The 22250-nt window shown below is 40.2% G+C and overlaps 1 protein-coding gene across 1 annotated transcript; it reads right to left on the minus strand.

Annotated features, from left to right (window-relative positions):
- Positions 1-7835: 7835 nt before the first annotated feature.
- ptchd4 (patched domain containing 4) lies at positions 7836-19837 on the minus strand. Its single transcript, XM_061271036.1, has 3 exons — positions 19370-19837; positions 15446-15941; positions 7836-10426 (listed from the first exon to the last, which is right to left on the minus strand). The coding sequence occupies exons 1-3, from the start codon at positions 19793-19795 to the stop codon at positions 8763-8765; spliced, it is 2586 nt and encodes an 861-aa protein (XP_061127020.1). The 5' UTR covers positions 19796-19837; the 3' UTR covers positions 7836-8762.
- Positions 19838-22250: the final 2413 nt, after the last annotated feature.

Genomic DNA, 22250 nt, shown 5'->3' on the forward strand with positions numbered 1-22250 from the left:
CTCCCTTTCTCCCAACACTCTTATTATCGGGAACCAGAGGTCAAAACGACGACCCCAGTCTCGGAGAAGCTCACACTTCCCGAACAGACACAGGTAGGGAAGACCTCTTGTGTGATTTCAAAATGTACCATGATGTGTGTGATCACTGTGGGTTGCGCTAATTTAGTCAAGTACACAGATTTGTAATTAAAATGTGGCCAATACTATTTGACTGATTTTAAGATCTACCAAGATGATTGATTAGTCCGTTAGTTGGTTTGTTCGTTACTGAGTCAAATATTAAAATAAAATGAGTTAACATGTTTACATGTTCTTTTGTTGCAGAAGCTGCCCAACACCACACTGACCACTAAGACACCAGCGCTGAATGTGACCTCAGTCTTGGTAAAGACCACGGTCCAACGCCAATCCTCTTGACTGATTCAAAATGTACCAAGAAATGTAAATTGCTTCTGTGGTTGACATGTTCTTTGTTTTGTAGAAGCTGCCCAACACCACACTGACCACTAAGACACCAGCGCTGAATGTGACCTCAGTCTTGGTAAAGACCAAGGTGCAAGGAGAATCCTCTTGACTGATTCAAAATGTACCAAGAAATGTAAATTGCTTCTGTGGTTGACATGTTCTTTGTTTTGCAGAAGCTGCCCAACACTACACTGACCACTAAGAAACCAGGGCTGAACGTGACCTCAGTCTTGGTAAAGATCAAGGTGCAAGGCCAATCCTCTTGACTGATTCAAGATGCATCAAGAAATGTCAATTACCTCTGTGGTTGACATGTTCTTTGTTTTGCAGAAGCTGCCCAACACCAAACTGACAGACGCGAAACCAGCGATGAACGTGACCTCAGTCTCGGTGAAGCCCACGGTCAAAAAGGAGCAGGTGCAAAAGTTAAAGATGTACCAAGAAGTTCAAATCTGTGGTTAAGTTAGTAGAGTGGTTATTAGGTTATTCAGTTAAATATTATTTGAAATTTGAGGTAAATGTGGTATTACATTTGCTAGGTTGGTCAGTGGTCAAATTTGTAGTTGAGAGTCCCAAGAAAAATGAGTTGAATAATAGTGTAAATTGTTCTCTTGTTTTCAGAACACTTCACTGACCACTAAGAAAAAGATGAATGTCAACTTTAACCCTGCACAAATCCTTTTGGACATACTGGAGGTGTGAAAAGCCACTATTGATTTAGAGATGAGTGCAGTTGGTTATTTATTTATTCAAAAGTAAAAATATTCCAATTTAATGTCATTTGGATGATTGATTGGCTTGTTGGGTATTTTAGGTTAGTCATTGGTCAATTGGAAGAGTCCCAACATCAATGCCAAACCAAGATGCAAAGTGTTTTTGTTTTGCAGGATCTGTTCAACCTGACCATTGAGAAACCAAAGAAGAAAGTGAGTCCAGTCTCTGTGAAGCAAGGACAGCAGAAGGTGTGAACGGCTAAATTGTCATCTTCCAAGATTATTTAGTCAAAATATTTCTAATTAGTTGAATTGCAATGTAAATTGCCTCAGTGGATGACATGTTCTTTTGTTTTGCAGAAGCTGTCTATCACCACAATGACCACCAAGAAACCAGAAATGAACGTGACCTCAGTCTCAGTGAAGCTCACGGTGAACGGACAGCAGCAGGTGCCAAACGCCAATTCTCTTGACTCATTCAAGATCTATCAAGAAATAAAAATTGCCTCTGTGGTTGACATGTTCTTTTGTTTTGCAGAAGCTGCCCAACACCACACTGACCACCAAGAAACCAGAGATGAACGCGACCTCAGTCTCAGTGAAGCCCACGGTGCAAGGAGAGCAGCAGGTGCGAAAGTCTAATCCTATTGACTGATTCAAGATGTACCAAGAAATGAAAATTGCCTCTGTTGTTGACATGTTCTTTTGTTTTGCAGAAGCTGCCCAACACCACACTGACCACCAAGAAACCAGAGATGAACGTGACCTCAGTCTCAGTGAAGCCCACGGTGCAAGGAGAGCAGCAGGTTACGAAAGTTTAATCCTATTGACTGATTCAAGATGTACCAAGAAATGAAACTTGCCTCTGTGGTTGACATGTTCTTTTGTTTTGCAGAAGCTGCCCAACACCACAATAACCACCAAGAAGCCAAATATCAACGTGACCTCAGTCTTGGTGAAGCCCACGGTGAACGGACAGCAGCAGGTGCCAAACGCCAATTCTCTTGACTCATTCAAGATGTATCAAGAAATAAAAATTGCCTCTGTGGTTGACATGTTCTTTTGTTTTGCAGAAGCTGCCCAACACTACACTGACTACGAAGAAACCAGAGATGAACATGACCGCAGTCTTGGCGAAGACCGCGGAGCAAGGACAGCAGCAGGTGCGAAAGGCCAATCCTCTTGACCGATTCAAAATGTACCAAGAAATGTAAATTGCTTCTGTGGTTGAAATGTTCTTTTGTTTTGTAGAAGCTGCCCAACACTACACTGACCACTAAGAAACCAGAGATGAACGTGACCTCAGTCTTGGCGAAAACCACGGTGAACGGACAGCAGCAGGTGTGAAAGGCCAATTCTCTTGACTGATTCAAGATGTACCAAGAAACGTAAATTGCCTCTGTGGTTGACATGTTCTTTTGTTTTGCAGAAGCTGCCCAACACTACACTGACCACCAAGAAACCAAAAACCAACGTGACCGTCTCGGTGAAGACCACGGTGGAAGGAAAGCAGCAGGTGCGAAAGTCAAATCCTATTGACTGATTCAAGATGTACCAAGAAATGAAAATTGCCTCTGTGGTTGACATGTTCTTTTGTTTAGCAGAAGCTGCCCAACACTACACTGACCACCAAGAAACCAAAAACCAACGTGACCGTCTCGGTGAAGACCACGGTGGAAGGAAAGCAGCAGGTGCGAAAGTCAAATCCTATTGACTGATTCAAGATGTACCAAGAAACGTAAATTGCCTCTGTGGTTGACATGTTCTTTTGTTTAGCAGAAGCTGCCCAACACTACACTGACCACCAAGAAACCAAAAACCAACGTGACCGTCTCGGTGAAGACCACGGTGGAAGGAAAGCAGCAGGTGCGAAAGTCAAATCCTATTGACTGATTCAAGATGTACCAAGAAACGTAAATTGCCTCTGTGGTTGACATGTTCTTTTGTTTTGCAGAAGCTGCCCAACACCACACTGACCACCAAGAAACCAAAGACCAACGTGACCGTCTCGGTGAAGACCACGGTGGAAGGAAAGCAGCAGGTGCGAAAGTCAAATCCTATTGACTGATTCAAGATGTACCAAGAAACGTAAATTACCTCCGTGGTTGACATGTTCTTTTGTTTTGCAGAAGCTGTCCAACACCACACTGACCACCAAGAAACCAAAGATCAACGTGAGCTCAGTCTGGGTGATTTCCACCAAAATATGAAGCAAAATGTGTTTTTTTGTTTTGCAGAAGCTGCTCAACACATCATTGACCACTAAGCAACCAAGGATCAGCGTGGTGAAGCCCGAATTGTTTATAAATCTGCAGGTCCGAAGGCCCTACTCTCTTGTCTGATTTCAAGATGTACCCAGAAGTATCTCATGCTCTCTTGTGTGTATGTGTGCTTATATGTAGTTGGCTAAATACTACGTTTGGATTTACTCCAACACCAACGTTAGCATCATCATCAACCCACAAGACCTGAAACTCGATGTGTAATACACCACTCACTCAATAATGATTTCTTTTTACGTGTGCATAATCATAACAGCCCCACTTGTGTTTTCCAGTCTTAGTGTCAATCTGGTGTCCGAGCACCGTGGCAAAAAGCTGTTGACCCTTCAATTTCAGTTTTCAATGACAAACCAAATCGCCAAGCTTATCACAGACACCCATGCTTCGCCACTGCCGCTGATCCAGAACGAAATGACCTGGCCTTATCGTCCTGGAGTCAACTACAAGGTGACAATTTTCTGCCAATTTATTTCGGATGTATTGTTAATTTTTGAATGAACTTGAATTGTTTTTTTTTTCAGATTCTTATCCAGAAAAAAGGCAACTACTGGAGTGTGAAATTGAACAACAAGCACCTGCTGTATTTCACGCTTGAGAAGACTCAAGTCATCAGCCAGGTGGAGGTTTCCGGGCGCATCATTACCATCAAGAAAGTGGAAGTTTTCAGGGATATTTGACAAAGTGCTTTACTTTAAGTCAGTGACCAGATCAATTAATGGTCACTTCCTGTTTGGACGTCAATCATGTACTTAACACGTCCGTACTTAGATTATGATTATTAACATTGTTGTTATTAGATTGCGAATCAGTTCATTTAAATCATGATTATTTTATTTCTACCATGATCATTATTAGATATTTGTAGACTGTTCAGATTTACTACTTACTAACATGATTATTATCAAACTCAAGGCCCGGTTATTTTTCCTTTCTAACTTTATTAGATTTTTAAGATTTCTTTTGCATGTTTTGTGTGAAACTCCAATAAAAAACTTGCATGCATAAAAATCAGCAGGAACGTGTGAGGTTTGGCATCATCGCCTCTCCTGGGAGGCCGCAGCACGAAAGGGAGACCCTACAGTAAAGGTTGAAAACCTCTCAGCTAATGCTAATCTTTCTAATGCATGGCCTGGCTGAGTAATTGATCCGGGCATATCCGATCAATAGACCTTTATTGCTCATTGGAGACGGAACGTTTAATCTTAATGAAATGTACTGAATGGTAACAGTAATTTTCTTATTACCATTGACCCTAATGTGAAATGCTGAGACAAGGAAGAGTAAAATATAAACAAGAACTCGACAATATTGAATGTGATTTAGAGGAATGATGTAAAAAAATATTTGAAAAATGAAAGATTTGGAAAACTATAAGATTTGACGTGACGTCACCTTGAGGTGTATTTGGCAAGCAGGACACCTAGTGGTACACGTAAACACAACACGTCAATGTTGGACTAGCAAAATCTTTTTTTGGTGTCTGAATGAAATAATTGAAGTAATTATCCTAGCAGCCCTCAGCAGGGAATCCACAAAAAGTGAAAAAATGAATGCCTCAAGAGATCCTTGTGTGATTATGTCGGAACAGGGCAGATGTTCTATATAGCTGGCAAATTAAAAAGAAAGAGCTCTGATTAGGCGTATACATACACTGCCGGAATCACATTGCCACTGTGCATAGACGGCATTCATGTTAAAAAGGATGGAAGAGTGAGAAAGGGGAGGAAGATTTGAGCTGGCAGAAGTGGTTGAGCAGAGGAAGCACGAATAATCCATTACAGAGACGCGACATGATTAAGAAGCGGCAGGAGACAAAAATATCCCAGGCCAGGGCATCTTGGCGCAATACCGTTGCAGCAGAGCACAACATGACAGCAACTCCTCCTGCTTTTGTCAAGTTGAATTCACGATGGCGATAATGGGTCATTTACAATAAATGGAACAAAAATAAAATTTCCGTATTAACTGTCATTGCACAGAGTGGTGGCATAGCAAAACAGAGAACTGTTCATGAATGTAAAACTAACAAAACTAAGCACTGTACGTGAATTTAAAAAAAATTACAAAACAACATTTGTTCCGGCCATGATTTTAAGTGTTATGGGCAAAATTGTGCGTCTTTATTTTATTTCATAAAACTGACGGTTTTGGTTGATATTGGTTGTTTGCTGTATTGTAGTATTATTGACAAGAGAGAAACATTTCCTTACTAAAGATGAATTATTTTTCAGTTTTTTTACAGATCATATATTAATTATTATAACTATTATTTAAATATGCAGTTAATATGCCATATTTTCCGGACTATAATCCGCTATTTTTTAACAAGCTTTGAACACAGTGATTTATAGTCCAGTGTGCCTTATATATGGGATTTTCATGATTTTTAATGAAATTGTAAGATTTTTACACATTCTCATATAAGGAAATTAAACATTAAAACACCTGTTTATAGTCCAGTCCATTTTATAAATGAACAAAACAGGATTTACCCCTAATTTTAGCTGGTGCGGCTTATATTCAGGTGCGATTTATAGTCCAGAAATTACGGAACTGTAAATGCACTGTGGCAGAGTATCAAGTTGGGAGGGTGACTATGGCCACCCCGGGACACCACATAACCTTCCTCCATGTATTCAATTGGACGGTTTCAGTTTGGGCATTTCTGTCCGTCTCGTTGAGTGGCTTCTCCGTAGTTGTGAAAATGAGCTGAGAAAAAGGAGTCAAGACACACACAAACAAAATGTATGTCATTGTGTCTCGTTTAAATGTGAATGTACATCATTGACAGAGCACTGTGCAAGGAATAAGATCTAGTATACTGGTAACATTCCACTGTTTATTACTGGTCTACTGTGTTCAACTTTTTACCCATTTTCATTTTCTTTTTTATACGAAAATCATGTCAAAAATCTTTCTATAGTATATATTTTCTTAGAAAACATACAAAATATTATTGTACATTTATTTTACACAGGGAATATCCTCTGGCTTTTGTTTAGGATCATACATGACTCATATTCTTATTTTTGCAGCACACGGTGTTACACAATATGCATCAAAAGAATAAACATACCTCAGGAAAGATTTTGCAAAGAAACAAGTTCCATACATGCATACATGCAACCGCAGTCATTTTGTCACTTTCCGTCTTTTTTTTTTTTTTTTTTTCTCCTCATGCCTTCTCGCTATACATATAGATGACACGTCTTCTTTTCTAAGCAGGGCAAAGTCTGACTGTTGACAGGTAGAAGTGAGAATTCAACGCTGACTTGTCAAAAGAACCATAGTTGTTAAAGTTACACGCAACTTTCTATGCCGTTACATATTTCACACATTTCTCGTACAACGTTGATCCATCACCAACAGTGCAATCGTTCTACAAGACACACGCACACGCAGAAACACGCACAGATGACTGCCGATGAGTGAACCACTGAGTTTGTCAACGGCACTGCAAGGAAAGCTTCCTCATGGCGAGCCTGAAAAATAATGCACTGACAAGCCTCGCGTCTCACTAAAAGACAAGTGTCTATAGGGGCCTGTGACCTAGAGCTTGTTTTTTGGACTACAACTGAAAGTTAGACAATGAGTATTAAAATAAAACTAAAAAAAAACATGAGATCAGATGAAATTGTAATAATAAAACGAACAAAACCCAATTACAAAAATAAACTCATAAATTTTAAATTGAGTTGAGAGAAATTTTGGCTTAAAATTAAAAGTATATACCATTTAAAAAAAATACTGTCCTAACATAAATGAAAAAAAAGACATTTGTAAACAATAAAATAATGTATAGCTCAGGGATTCAGCAAATATTTTTACAAACCTTCAAAATTGATCAGAGAATACTGATTTATTGTGTTAGTGTCAGATGAAAGAAGTATTAAATGTGCATGCAGTGATTGGCAATATGTACTTTGCTTATAATGTAATATGAATCGTGTCATTTGTAGACTCAAGAAATCTATTGCGAAAATTCCAAAGTCCACAAACAAATTTAAAAATGAGCTCCACCTCAAACTTAATCAAAGTAACAATTATTGCTGCTTTCAAATAATAAATGATCATGCGCTCAGATATAAACATCCATACATTCACAATCCAATTCATTAGTAACTCTTACATGTTATCACAGCAATAAATGAATCCTGCATCATGTGGATAAAGAAATAATAATCAGGATAGGAATCATAAACAATTTTTTTAAAACCAGTTTCCCATTATAGGAATTACCGTATTTTCTGGACTATAAGGCTCACCTAAAAACCTAAAATTTTCTCAAAAGCCGACATTGCGTCTTATAGTCCGGTGCGCCTTATATATGGACCAAATTTCTAAATTTAAACTGGCCCGAAACATTGTGTCAAGAAATCAACCATAGGTGGCCTGCTGTAGACTATGAATCATGAATCAAAAAGACTATGGATCATTATTGTTGTGATTATAAAATAATTTGTTGCGTCTGAAGTTGAAATAAAAAAAATAAAATGGAGAATGATTTGATTTGGATTAAAAATCTGACATGATGCATTAATGGTGCGCCTTATAGTACGGTCCGCCTTATATAAGGACAAAGTTTTAAAACGGGCCATTCATTGAAGGTGCGCCTTATAGTCCGGTGCGCCTTACAGTCCGGAAAATACGGTAGTTGTTTACTCGCGTCTATCTTTCTTTTATGTGAGCACACCTAACAAATTGTTGTGGAAAAATGTGAAAAAGATTTGGTTTTCACGTAAAATCTAGCTAGCATTAGCGTAATTCATGAAGCTTTGCGTTATCAGCATATGGAGGCCACTGTAGACTTTTCAGTTGATGCAACACAGGCAAGTCATCAGGTGACAGGCACAAACAAATCATTTTCACTATCTATGAAACACACTTGCTCAAATTGACAAACCACCCCTGATTTATTGGTAGTTTCTAATGGTTACATTTCCACTAGCCTGTTTACGCTAGCCTGTTCTTGGCTTCACAGACTGCTTTGCACTTATCGATAAGGGCTGCGAAAGATAAAGTCTGACTTACAAATATTTCAATAGAGATATCAACTATATATTCAGAATTTGATCTGGTAACCTAGTTTCACATATATTGTACCGAGTAGTAGAAGTATAAGTATGCTGTTGGTTGATACCCAATGATAGACACTGTCAGGAATGGGAGTGCGTTCAACTAGCTGCTTAGCTGCTATTGGCCGGGAGGAAGCTGTGCTCGGCACAGCTATCTTCACTTGCCTATATCTTAGGAGTTATCTAATTACGCAATTCAACTAATATTCACTGCGAAAAAAACCTACTCAGACATTTGTCACGTGATCAGGATTCTCTCTAACGTCAATACACTCGATCTCCTCCCTTTCACGTTCCCTTTCGCGTTCCCTTTCTTTCCTCTTGGCCCGTTTTTTTTTCTTGTGTCTCTTTTTGGATGGCGGGAAGAAGGTGAGGAAGACGGGCAGGATGACGAAGCAGTGAAGCACGGTACAGCCGGCCGTGAGGAGCGAGCACTTGAACAGTGTGTAGGTCAGATTGGAAGGCACAAACACTAAAGGTATGATCCCAATCACAAAGCAGGATGTGTTCTGCAAGATGGCCGCACCGTGCTCCTCCAGTGCCAACTTGATGCACTGTGTCCTCGTGTGCTCGCTGGCCAACACAAACGTGTATAAGTGTGGTGCACAGTGATCCATGGCGAAGTTCAGGGTATAAATAAGGCACAGGATTGAGATGCTGTCCATACCGACACTCCAAAGAGTCATCAAACCTAAGACGCCCAACTCCACTGACGTAACGGTGAGGATGAGCCAGAAGTTCCCTAAGGGGTTAATGACAAGGAAGAAGGTAAGGATAAGGATGGTGAGTACACTAAAGCCTGAGGTTAGGATTGGAGAGATGACAGAGGAACTGTAGCGGTCCATGAACACAAATGTTGGATTAAAGGCAATGAATTTGATACCGTCTATCAACATTAGAGGGCGAAGCTTCTCTAGAAGCTCCACCACCTCCTCACGCTTCTTTTCCGTGGTCCGTGCCACTAAATACATGCGCGAGGCGATGATATCGTACTCTTTTGTGTCACGGTTTTTGGAGAATATGATGTCCTCTGTGAAATGCTGGTACTCGGGGCTCCGCAGGAACGAGCTTTTGAGAATATTGACAAAGTCGCTCTTGGTTGATGCGCTCACGTTCACCACACGTAGATAGTGGAAAAAGTTGTCAATCCAAGAGATCTTGTTGAAGCCGTGACTGAGGGTCTTCAAATGCTCCTGCACTGTGGAGTTCCAATACTCAATGGGCTCATAAATGTAAAAGCCAATCACAGGACTGTAGTTGCTGAAATATCTCTGCTGAGTCAGCGCATATGAAACACTCGGAGAGTTACTCGCCAGAAGGTTTACAATATTGGAACCGTCGCTGATTTGTAAACATCCCATGAATGAAAACGAAGCGTAGATGAGATAGAGAATAACCACAAAGGGTTTGACATAGGTGTTGGTTATCCACTCTGTGTAGTGTTCGCGAAGAAAATGCTGGATAAAGTGATTCTGGTAAGGGACACTGTCATGGTGCGTCGAGAGGTCATGGCCATCACTCATCATGGTTTTAAACCAAGTGGGTTGGCGGTCCAGATACTCCACTGAAGGGATTTTACAACAGAAAACACTGTGGTAGCGGTTCTGCTCCAGTTGTCCAGCAAACACCAAGCAGGAGCCGTAGAATGAGAAAACGTAGAAGTAGTTGACCAAGATGGCTACACACATGCTCTGGCAGAAAATCTTCACTGATTCAATATTGGTGAAAGGGCTCGCTCCCATGCCGAATGTGATGATGTAGAGCGAGCTGGTCATGGTGTAGCACACCATCACGTCGGCAAAAGCATCAGCCACGCGTTCCTTGAAAGGCAGGTTTTCCCTTGTTCTCCTCCAGCCTGCCAAAAGTTCGAATACTCCTTTGGTTCCATGACCTATAGAACACGAAAGAGAGTACATGATGAGGGAACATTCTTTTTCAAACTTCTTCATTCGTGTTAATGTTACGTAATGTTTATCCTCATTTTTGTTCAATCTGTAATTGACTCGATCAAGATGGCCGCTACACACAAGTCTGTCTCCCGCTGGTTGAAGACAATTTTTAGCATTGGTAGAGAGAAACATGGCCCTTGCTTGCTCTGCAGCTATTGAAATGTTCTCAGATTGTTGTATTTCCTCAAGAAATCAATCTTAAAATAGAATGGTCAATTTAAATACCGTATTTTCCAGACTATAAGGCGCACCTAAAAACCTAAAATTTTCTCAAAAGCCGAAAGTGCGCCTTATAGTCCGGTGCGCCTTATATATGGACCAAATTCCTAAATTTAAACTGGCCCGTAGCATTGTGTCATAAAATTAATCATAAGTGGCCTGCTGAAGACTATGAATCATGAATCAAAAAGACTATGGATCATTATTGTGTGATTATAAAATAATTTGCTGCATCTGAAGTTGAAATAAAAAAGATAAAATGGAGAACAATTTGATTTGGATTAATAATCTGACATGATGCATTAATGGTGCGCCTTATAGTCCGGAATATATGGTACTGTAATTGCCTGATATTGAAACTGCTTTAAATAGAGTTCCAAATTTGTCCAGCAATTTACTAGCACAATTGCTTTGGTTTTGTTTTTTTCTCCTCTTGCATCATGATGAACTGGCTAATAATGGCCTTCATAACCAGCTGCAAAGCCCCATCACCTCTTCCCTGGTGTAGGGGACAGACAGCTTGTGCTGTCTGGCAGCCACTGCAGCAGTTAGTCAGCAAGCGGGCTTGGCTAAAGAGCGAGGGAAAGATAAGCAACTGTAGCTCAGTATGAAAGGACGCAGAGACACCAGGCATTGTATCTGCCCCGTCCCACTTGGAGGTTCAGGGCTCAATGTATTGTAGGAAGGCAGTTTGTCAACAGCTGTCCACCAGGCTATTTTTTTCCTCGAGACGAGGTGTGTGCATGCGCATGTTTTGTGTTCAATAATCCAACAGCCTGATCACGGCACTCTAATAATGGAAGCCTTGGCTGCATTTACCCTCTCGTCCTCCCTTGGCCTACAGCAAAATGCCACTGAGTCATTAAACTAAATCACTTCACTGAAACCTTTGTGGCTCTCACATCCCCAAAACACATCCATCACATGGCAAGAGAGCGTGTCAGCTCCTCCTACCCGCCATACAGTCTTCCAATCAGGATGACTGCAGGAATGACGGCAGAGACGAGATCGCAAGGGGGACTGCAGATGAGATGGAAACTCAGTAAAAATGCATGAGGAAAGTGAACATATGGCAACGAATGGAAGAACAAAATCGGAAAAAATAAATAAATATATTTTTTTAAATATATCCATCAGGATGAACACTGGAGTAGATTCAACGATGGGAGTCAATAAAAAGGTGTGTTGAGGATGATCTATTTTTAAATGGGACATGCTGCAGGAAATGGGCGCTCAAAAGGATTGACTATAGCTAAAAATAGCATCGAGGAATGTCAAAGTGTTGCATTTTTAAAGGCTCATTGTCAATCAAACAAATGCGTGTTTAGTTCCACTAAGCTATTTTTAATTTTTTTTGTGTGATGATTTTCTCGTGAATTAAAGTTAAAAGTTAAGTTAAAGTCCCAATGATCGTCACACACATATCTGGGTGTGGTGAAATTTGTCCTCTGCATTTAACCCATCCCCATGTGATTTTAATCCATCCCCTGGGGGAGAGGGGAGCAGTGAACAGCAGCGGTGCCGCGCTCGGGAATCAGTTGGTGATCTAACCCCCCAATTCCAACCCTTAATGCTGAGTGCCAAGCAGGGAGGCAATGGGTCCCATTTTTATAGTCTTTGGTATGACCCGGGCCGGGGTTTGAACCCACAACCTTCCAGTCTCAGGGCGGACACTCTACCACTAGCTGAATTAAGCTCATAAATAAAAATAAGAACCAGAGAGCAATATTTTTCTTTTGCTGTTGAATCACATTAAAAATAATTTGATTTATTGTTCTGCCTAATGTGTTGATGTACTTCCTGTACTCTATGGCCTAAACTTGATTGCAGATTGAGAATGGAAGGCATCCAATGAATTATTCTGTGATTCATCCGGGCAACAGTGCATCCATATCCAACCATGACAATGGCAAGCACTCAACACAAAACTGGCAATAACTCAGTACGCACGTCTCACAATACAATTTGATTCATTGCGCTAAAATCACAGTGGCAACATCCATCTTCAGAAACTGGTGTCCTTGAATAACCAGCTGAAGCCATCCATATGCTGGGCGAAAACTTGCAACATGTGAAATGATCAACTATTCTAGTAAGTAATATGTTAATGATCAAGATCAATAATTTCCCATATAAGTCATTCCTGAGTATAAGTCGCCCCCCCCAAACTATGAAATCCGACTTATACTCCGAGAAATACGGTATATTCCTCTCTGTATGGTTGAAAAGAATATCTCCATTAGGGCTGTCACTATCGAATTTGTTTTTCCATCATCCTATCAATTCCGTCAATTAATCGAATAATCAGATCCAGTTTTATTTGCGTCAAAGTGTATTAAAAACACTTTTCTCAATGACTTTTTCTTAACCATTTTTTGTATTATTTAATGATAAAAAAATGTTAATATCACAGAGGAAGGTCATTGTTTTCCAAAACAATAGTCGATGTTTGTTTTATTTTGATTAAACACAAATGCTTGTATGTAGAACTAGAGAAATAAGATCATTATTACTTTTGAAAGCCTGAAATGATCAATTTGGACAATCTTTAGTTACACAATGGCTCGAAATGATTAATCAGGTAAAATACAAGGTCATTAATTTACTAATTTGTTGTTGATTAATCGATTAATTTTGAAACCTCTACTCTTCATACCAATAACTCCAGTACATGCCTTAGCAACAGGTTGCAGAAATCCAGAAAATATATGTGTGTGTGTGTGTTATTAAAACAGTATTAAAATACTGCTTTTTGATGCAGCCAAGTGGACCAGCACTCATTTCACTGCACTTATCCTACTACATCCAACTTTTTAGTCGCTGGCAAAAAGAGTCAAGTGACAATTGACCTTATTTATGGCGAGATTGCATTTTGTCCAGACATATTTTCAATATGCAGCTCAAACATCTGAAGAAAAAGTAAAAGCAGTTGAATCCCAACGCTACACTACACAATGAAATGGTATGGCTACTTTTTTTTTTTTTTTGCTATGTTATCACTGATAATGACACAAATATGAAGAATAAATTGGGATTATGTGTCTTGCTGCAAAAAAACCCAGCAATATACTTCCGAAGCCTCAACAGAGGATTTGATAATGAGCATTAAATGACAAATTGCTTTTTCAGATGGGGGCAAATTTTGCAAAACTCGTTTTAAACCCACCAAGACTAAGAAAATGCTTTTGCTTAATTGAGTGCTTTTCTGAAAAAAGAAACATTCGCCACTCTGCCACACAAATTGGACTAGATAAATGAATATTACAAGTATAACAATAACATGTTTGCCGCTGATATAAAATTTCAAGCATGTTCTTTTGTTTTTAAAAAATACAAATACCGGTGGAAAAATCTGACGTGCCTGGTGTCGGTAACAAAACAGCCAGGAGGAAAATTCTTCTTGCGCAACCACAAATGAACACACAACAATAGGGAATACTTCTGAAATGTGTCCCTGCGCTCTGCTAAAAAAAAAAAAAAATCACAATCGCAGTCAACATATTGCTGTGGCTGCAGGCTAACTCATTAACACAAAACTAGAAACTTTTTTTTTTTTTTCAATGAACTAGGCCAAATTCAAGATGTTCTGAATACTGTAGTTAGCCCTTGCGGGGATTTCTCCTCACTAATAAAATAGGAAAATATACAATAAGTCTCAACATGGGTTGCCCACATTAGTAGATTGGCCCCTCAAGTGAGGAGAAAAAAAAAAGCTAGTGTCCATTTCAGTTGGCAAGCCTGATGTGACGTTGATACAGCGATAGGAGGAGAATGTGTCAGTCAGAGCCTCCAGGGAGGAGTCTGGACATCTGCTGTCTCTAAGGTCCTGTCACATAAAATTACAGACTTAATCAAGTCCTCTCCGTTTCCTCGTCCGTCTCCTTCTCCATCATTTTCTCTCGCAATATGTTGTTGCCATGTTTTTATTCCCTGTACATGACTTTTTTTGACCTTTGCTCCTTTTTCTCCAAACCATCCTGACTACACCTCCTCGCTCTTGGTCGCAAGAAGTTTGTTAATCCATCTTTTCCTATATTTTGCTTAAACTTCATTCATCAGGGCTGAAACGAAACGGATTGTGGAAAAAACTGTGCCAAAATCACAGTTGGGATTTTTGCGGCCTGCAGTGTTGATAATAATGATAATAATAATAATAATAATAATAATAATAACCAACTTGATCCCAACTTGAAGGGGTTAATTGTACCAGCAGGGTGAATAAGCAAATATTTATTTTTGTAATCTTTTTATTATTATTATTATTATTATTTTTAAATTTAGCCGTTTTACCAGTATCTAGGCAGTATCTTATGGATGTGACAAAAAATACACAATCACAGATTTATAGCTTTAGATTTAAAGTCAGTTACAAACAGATTTCAATAGATTTAAAAGAAAAGTAATGAAATGAAAAAAGAAAAGCTAACTCTAAAAAGTTGAATGAATATGGCTGGGATGGGTGAATGAGCACCTCCTTGACTGTAACATGTTTTGCTTTTACGAAAACCCCGAAACAATTACTATTGATCTTAGTGGAAGAAAAAGAAATCAATGAATGAATCAATGTGACACCGAGCAATTTCTTTTGATAAAATTGTATTCGATATTAATAAAACTTTGTTTTGCAGGATAGCTAAAACCTCTAAAAGTTTAAAGAAAATTGAAAGCACTAAAAGGAATCTGGATTTCATATTATCTCGCTCAACAATTATATCAGCATAAAATGAAATAGTCATACTTACCCATAGCAAAGAATGGAATCCCGAGGAGTGTCGAATTGAATTTGCCATCTGATATGAAAAAGATCCCTGCGGCTGTCACGTTGGCAATACAGATGGTCAACACCCCCAGGAGGCCTAGGAAGGGTTTCCCCCTCAAACAGTCCCGCATGGAGCTGGATATGGTGGCAGCCAGGAGCACCAGCACCAGGCTAACCAACACTTCCCCTTTGGCTAGCACACCTGTCTGATGGAAGTCTCGCCACAAGCTGAAGGAGGTGAGGGAGTGGATGTGGAGCTGGTCTGGTCCGTGAGGAGCTTCGGCAGTTGACAGCCGAGTGACCAGGGCGCAGAACTCATTCTCCCAGCGCTCTGCAATGGCATCCTGCACCACAGGTCCATTGTTGCGGAGGTAGTAGGTAATTTGGACAGCACTGGCGAACTTGACTTGTTGGTCCCGGCTGTTGGGTGAGAAGGACACGCCTCCCAGTTGATGACCGATGAAGGACACTCGACCATCCTGCAAGCGGTTAAAAGGACACGTCATCAAATTACTTGCAGTACTTTGTTGAGCAGCAAAGCATGACAATAATAACCAATAGCAGGTTTCATCCCTGATTTCACTGATCGACAAAGATGGCATCCTAAGTATATACAGTATATATATATATATATATACATATTGGTTAGGATTGGCTGGACCTTTATTTTGAACTTTGGTTAAAATTTGCTAGCCTTGGACTTTTATTTTGACAGCCTTTGGTTAGTCACCTGATCCGGCACCTGTTCAGGTAAAAAAGGCTGCTCCCTGCTGCCTTAGTCAGTCTCAGTTAGCCAAGAAGATAGTTGTGATATAGTTTTTTACTGCTTCAAGCTTACAGTTTGGATTAGCTGCCTGTCATTGCCTCTCCTTGCCTGCTATCGCTTCTCTACCTCTGCAATGCTTGCTTTCATGTCGGACATTCTTCCTCCATCTCCAACAAGGTATGAGCAAGGTATGTGTTTTATGATAAGCATGTGACAACAACTATACAACATCTAACCCTGGAAATAATAAATTGAAATAAACAGTGTACTGAATCATGAGAGCTGTGCCTAATATATTGGTTACTTCAATTGGTCCCATAAAAAAAAAAAAGTAGTATTTTTGACTTCAACTGCTGATTAACTAATCACCCATTCAAAATATTATCTTCCCTTTTTGGTTTCTGGCTGAGGTCCCGACATGAAATATGTTTATTGTGTACAACATGGATAAAAACTATTTGCCACTATTTTAAAATATTTTATTTTACATCAAGGCAACCTGTTTGTATTGAATCTCATCATACCATTGCCACTGAGAGTATATTGATTCATATGAATTAAATTCTTTTTTTTTGGAAAGGTTAATGTGATATTCAAGGGTGCTCTTGACTTGCTTTTATTGCCTTGTACACATATGGACAGCGGATCCATTCTTTTAGTACCCTGCATACACATATATCAGCCAGGACCACTGACGGTTCCTTGTGGTGTGCACGCTGGATGAAACCACAGACTAACTTCACACCTCAACTACCATGTCATTTAGTTGAGATGTTTATTGTGCTTCTTAGTCCTTTTGCGTTTGATAGAGACATACCATAGTTAAATGAGTGCTGTAGAAAAAAAATATGCGTATATTTAATAATGCTTAACCAGCAAACCCATTGTTCCTGAAATGACAACTCAATAATTCATTTATTTAAGAAACAACAAATTCATTTCTATATATAATTGTGCTAATGTCTAAATGTATATATAAGGAGGTCGACCACTAAAAAAAACAGGTGTGCCTGCAGTTCGACAGATCTACCACATCACGGCCAAACGTCGACATATCATAATAACTTTGTGGATACTTGGTCATGTGACAAACCATTTAAAAAAAAAGAGTTCCTGGAAAAACTGAAAGAAAAAAAAAGACATAACTCGACAATGGCACTGCATGTTTTGATTCTAATAGACAAATGACAGTAAGTCATTCTTTTAATAATTTAAGCCTTGAAAGTGTCAACGCCTTATATTATACACAGTATGGGCTACACAACAAACTGACTACCGTAATTTTCGGACTATAAGTCGCGTTTTTTTTTTCATAGTTTGGGTGGGGGGGCGACTTATACTCAGGAGCGACTTATATACATATATATGTTGTTGTTTTTTCACTTTTTTGGGCATTTTATGGCTGGTGCGATTTATACTCCGGTGCGACTTATAGTCCGAAAATTACGGTAGTTATGAAATTAGAGACTAGTAAAAATTGTTAAAATATTTTAAAAAGGGGAATGATAATAAAAATTGCTAGCAATAACTCGGAAAATGATGTGACGGGTCGTATCTGGTCCCCGGGCCTTAAGTTTGACATCTATCATTTAAGGGATCTCTTTTGTAATTGGTGTAACTTCTGCTCTGCTTGGAAGTGGGGTTGATCATAATTGGTCATTTCGAGAACAGGCCAGCAAATCTGCAAGAGGCAAGGCTCGGCTGCTTCAGCCAATCAAAGGAGCTTCTTTCATTTCCTTGCGTACGAGATCCTCGACATGGCTGAAGCACGTCTACAGTTTGAAGTAGGCACTTGAAGACAGACTCCTTCTTTCTGTATAATAGAAAGACATTTCGTTTATGTCTGTGTTTTGTCTATGGTCTCACGCTAGCAATAAAAATCGATTAAGTTTTCAACGTAGCTCCTTGACCGTTTTGCAACCCTTCACTGATTGGCCCGTACTTATCCCAATTACAGGAACAGGTCAAAGTTCAGAGACAACGACGCACCAAATTATTGCCACTTGCCCTATAAAAACTTGACTGAACTAGTGTAAACAGAAGATTTTTAGAAATACCCCCAAAATGGCGTCACGTTGCTATGTTTATCCGAGCCTGGCAACTGAGACAAAAGATTTTGCGGAAGGACAAGGAATCCATCGATCTATTCTCTGTACCGCTTGTCCTCATTCAGAAAGCTGGAGCCAGCTGACTTTTGGAGTTAGACGCTGGGAATGTTTTCCCCTCTTGTGTCGACTAAAACAACAAATGATATAGTAAATCATATATTGATTTGAATTTATGGATCGATAAGCAAACTGTCCAAATACTGTACTATTTCATTCATAATTCTTTTTCACAGCCAAAGTGCCATGAAGGGCACTATAAGTAATTTTTTTTTTTTTTTTAAATGCACCTAGAATGATGCAGCAAGTAAATACACTGCAACAGCACTGCTGCATTACCCCCCCCCAAAAAATAAAAAAAATAGGCAATTAGCAATTGTTGCAGATTGGGGACTCCAAGCTGCATGAGTGCAGAATGAGGTCACAAGGAAAGATGGAAAATTAATTCTCATGGAGTCTGATAGCAATTGCAGTCATGCATGTGTTGCCTGGAGATGGCAAGAGGGAACCACTGCATTAAAAAAAAAAAAGGAGAGGATATCCCCGTGTGTGTGTGTGTGTGTGTGGAAAGATGAACACCCAATGGGAACAATCAATTCACCTGCACCAAAACATGGAAAGATGAAACCTAGAAAAGCTCGTGCAGATGTCTGGCTTATGGAGAGGGTTCCCCTCATATACTGCTACACCGTGGACCAATGCACAGCCCACCATAGTGCAAATGCTGCATTCATTCAGAAAATCTGGATGCCAATTTGCATTCTGCACCATCATAAGTATTTTTTTTTTTAATAGGAGAGTGCGTAGTGCAGGTTAACAACAGGCCTGGTTGCTTTTAATCCAACGCATGACTCCGACTCACCTTTAACGTCGTGTTGGGGTAGCTGACGGGCACCTTGTGGAAAGTGCTGTTGGAAAGCACCGCCTGTCTGATATCTTCGAAGATGGTGATGATATCATCCAGCATGCAGCTCTTGTCTCTGTGGCTCAGCACGCAGAGGTGCGCGAAGGTGTAGTTGAATCCTTTGTAGTTGACTCGCAAATCCAACACTTGCTTGTGAACTTGCAACACCTGATCGGCCACCTCCAAGATGTTCCCCCCGGACTTGGCCAGCAGTATCAGCCTACCATATCTACCCGGGGTGTGTAAATCCGAGTACAGCTTGTGCTTAGACTGGTCGATGTGAAAGAGGCTGTTGGCCAGACTTCGCTCAATCTTGGCCAGGCTGTGCGTCGGTGCCACCAGCAGCTCAAGGTCCGTCTCTGGCTTGAATCGGCTCAGTACCGTAGATCCGAAAATGATGGTGAGAACCGCGGGCACGGTGAGAAAGAAAACGGGGTGTCTGCTAACAAATAAGCCTAACCAGTAGAAGGAAGCCTTGAGCCCTCTGTGTATCACTTGCCGCAGCATCCTCCACAAAATCCAGCTTGCAGATGCTCCGTCTCCTCCGATGAAGCACATGTGACATCAGACTCGCGTTTCCCGGCTCGGTCCAATTCGTAAGAGAAATAACGCCATGCACACACGCGCGCGCACACATACACACACCTGGAAAGACAGCATTGCAGCAATTCGTCCGCAAGACGCGCGGAGAGTTATAGCGACAATCGAATAGTCATTCATTCATCTTCATCTGCCTCTCCAGAAGAATCCGTTTGATCATTTCAAGCCATTGCGTGTGGAAGGGGGGGCGGGGAAAGGGGGGTGGGGGGGAGCCGCGCGTGTCCACTTGACTAGCGCCAGTGACGAGTGGCGGCGGTGTGAAATGTGGATGCGCGTGTGCATGTGCGTCTGGCTGCACGCATGTTTGCGGTACTCGTGTGTTTAATTGTATGAGTGCAAGATGGCAACGGAACGGGTGGAGGAAGTAGTGTCTGGGCAGCTGTAGCGGCAACAGGCAATACAAGCGTGGTGGTAAAACAACGCCCCCCCTTGCATGTTGCGGGGGGTAAACCTTGTGCGGAGATTTCGTGCTGGGTGGGTTGCACTTGCACCATGCATGATGCCGAGAGGGAAAATTTCACCACTCGTTAGAGCTGCATGAACTGGAGAATTAATTGACTGAACAATTGTTTGAATCTTTGAAAAAAAAAAAAAACAGTACAACCCAGATAAACAATATATATTTTCTGTGCAATTTAAATATACTGCATTGGCTATAATCAAGTTGAGTGATTGACTCTCCAATTGGAATAAACACACCAAGAAGGACCCTAGTCAGCAGCCCACTACTTCTGTTAATCAAGTGAACAGTACATGCATATTTTAGATTGGTGGGTACATAAAGCAAGCCACCCTGATGACATGTATGCACAATGAGTATTTTTTTAATTGTCCATTCGATAGTATTGAAAGATTTGCCACAATGTAAAATGATTTGTTTTCATCCTCACAGGATGTCGTTGTTATCAAAAAATAAAACACTTATTTACCGCTATGGTGTGTGAATTGAGACTTTTGTTTTTATTTGAATGACCTGCAATCAATGCTAATACTGCTGAGTGCTAACGTGTCTGTCAGTCACCTCACTTATTTGGCTAACTGGTTTATTGACTAGAGTCAGGGACCAGGAATCGGGCAAGGAACATCTCTACAGACCCTTCTCACCCGGGTTGCAGTCTGTTTGAACTACTCCCCTCCGGACGGCGTTATAGAGCTCGGTACGCCAAAACCAGCAGACACAGAGACAGCTTCTTCCCCCAGGCTGTTGCTCTGATGAACTCACACCACTCATAGAGTCTCAGAGACATTACTGTGAATAACATCCTGCTCCTCACACCTTCTTGAATTTGTCTACACTGTTTTTGCATTATTCACATGTCCTGAATGTTGTTAGTCACCTAAATGTTGAACAGAGGGTGTGTTTCTACCGAAGTCAAATTCCTTGTTTGGCACGCTCAAACATGGCGAATAAAAAACTCTTGAATCTGAATCTTGATTAAACCTTATCCTTGACGTGTTGGGAACGTCCCACCTCTGAAGAATCTATTGCAATTTTTGGACCTATTACTTTTGTGGAACTGTTTAAAGATGTGAATATTTTTGAGACAATCCTGCTGCTCTTCTCTACAGTCAGATTATATTAAGAAACACTCATTCACCATGCAGGCCATCCTGTTGTCACATTAAATCTCTATGCAGATCAGGAAGATCTAAATCGGAGTGTCATTTAATTCTTCTCTACACCAGCCAGATAAAGTATGAGGGCATGGACGGAGAAGCGTTGAATTATTGCATAAAAAAGAAAAAAATGGTGAGAATTAAGGAGTCATGTTTGGATTCTGATGTGGGAAATGATCAGGATCGTTATCCAGCTTCTGCAGAACCGTGTTGATTATCTGATTATTTGAATCAGAGTGTGGGAAATGCATGCAGTGGGTTAATAATTGATATTGGAACTATATGAAGAACACTTGAGCTAACACCTCAGCATTATGCATAGCATGCTTTGAAAATCTACAGATGCAGTGCATACTAACAACGCCCTGAAGGATTAGATTTGAAGTTGTGCACAAGCACTACAATTCCCCTTTTGGGTTTCTTCCGCCGCCTACCCACATGAAAAGATCTAACGGCGAAAGCAAGTGCAGAAAAAAAAAAAATACAAGATTATAGTTTACCTCCGGTGCAAAAAGTTAGCAAAATTTGAATTAGAATTCTAAACGAGGAAAACATTTTTTCGTTTATTGATTTCGAAATTAACAACAGTTGTAGTAGCTAGCAAAGAAATATATAGTTGTACTCTAAAGGTCTGTGATGTATTGTGTCAGATGAGCAGCAATCATTTGTTAAATAGGCCACAACTTTTTTTTCCAAATGACCATAATATTAAAGAAAAAAAATACACACTTTACGCATATAAAGAGCTAATGATGATATAGAACAATATAGAAAAAAATCTAATTAACGGCGGTGG

Source organism: Syngnathus typhle, linkage group LG22, assembly GCF_033458585.1.
Source record: "Syngnathus typhle isolate RoL2023-S1 ecotype Sweden linkage group LG22, RoL_Styp_1.0, whole genome shotgun sequence".
Lineage (NCBI taxonomy): Eukaryota > Metazoa > Chordata > Actinopteri > Syngnathiformes > Syngnathidae > Syngnathus > Syngnathus typhle.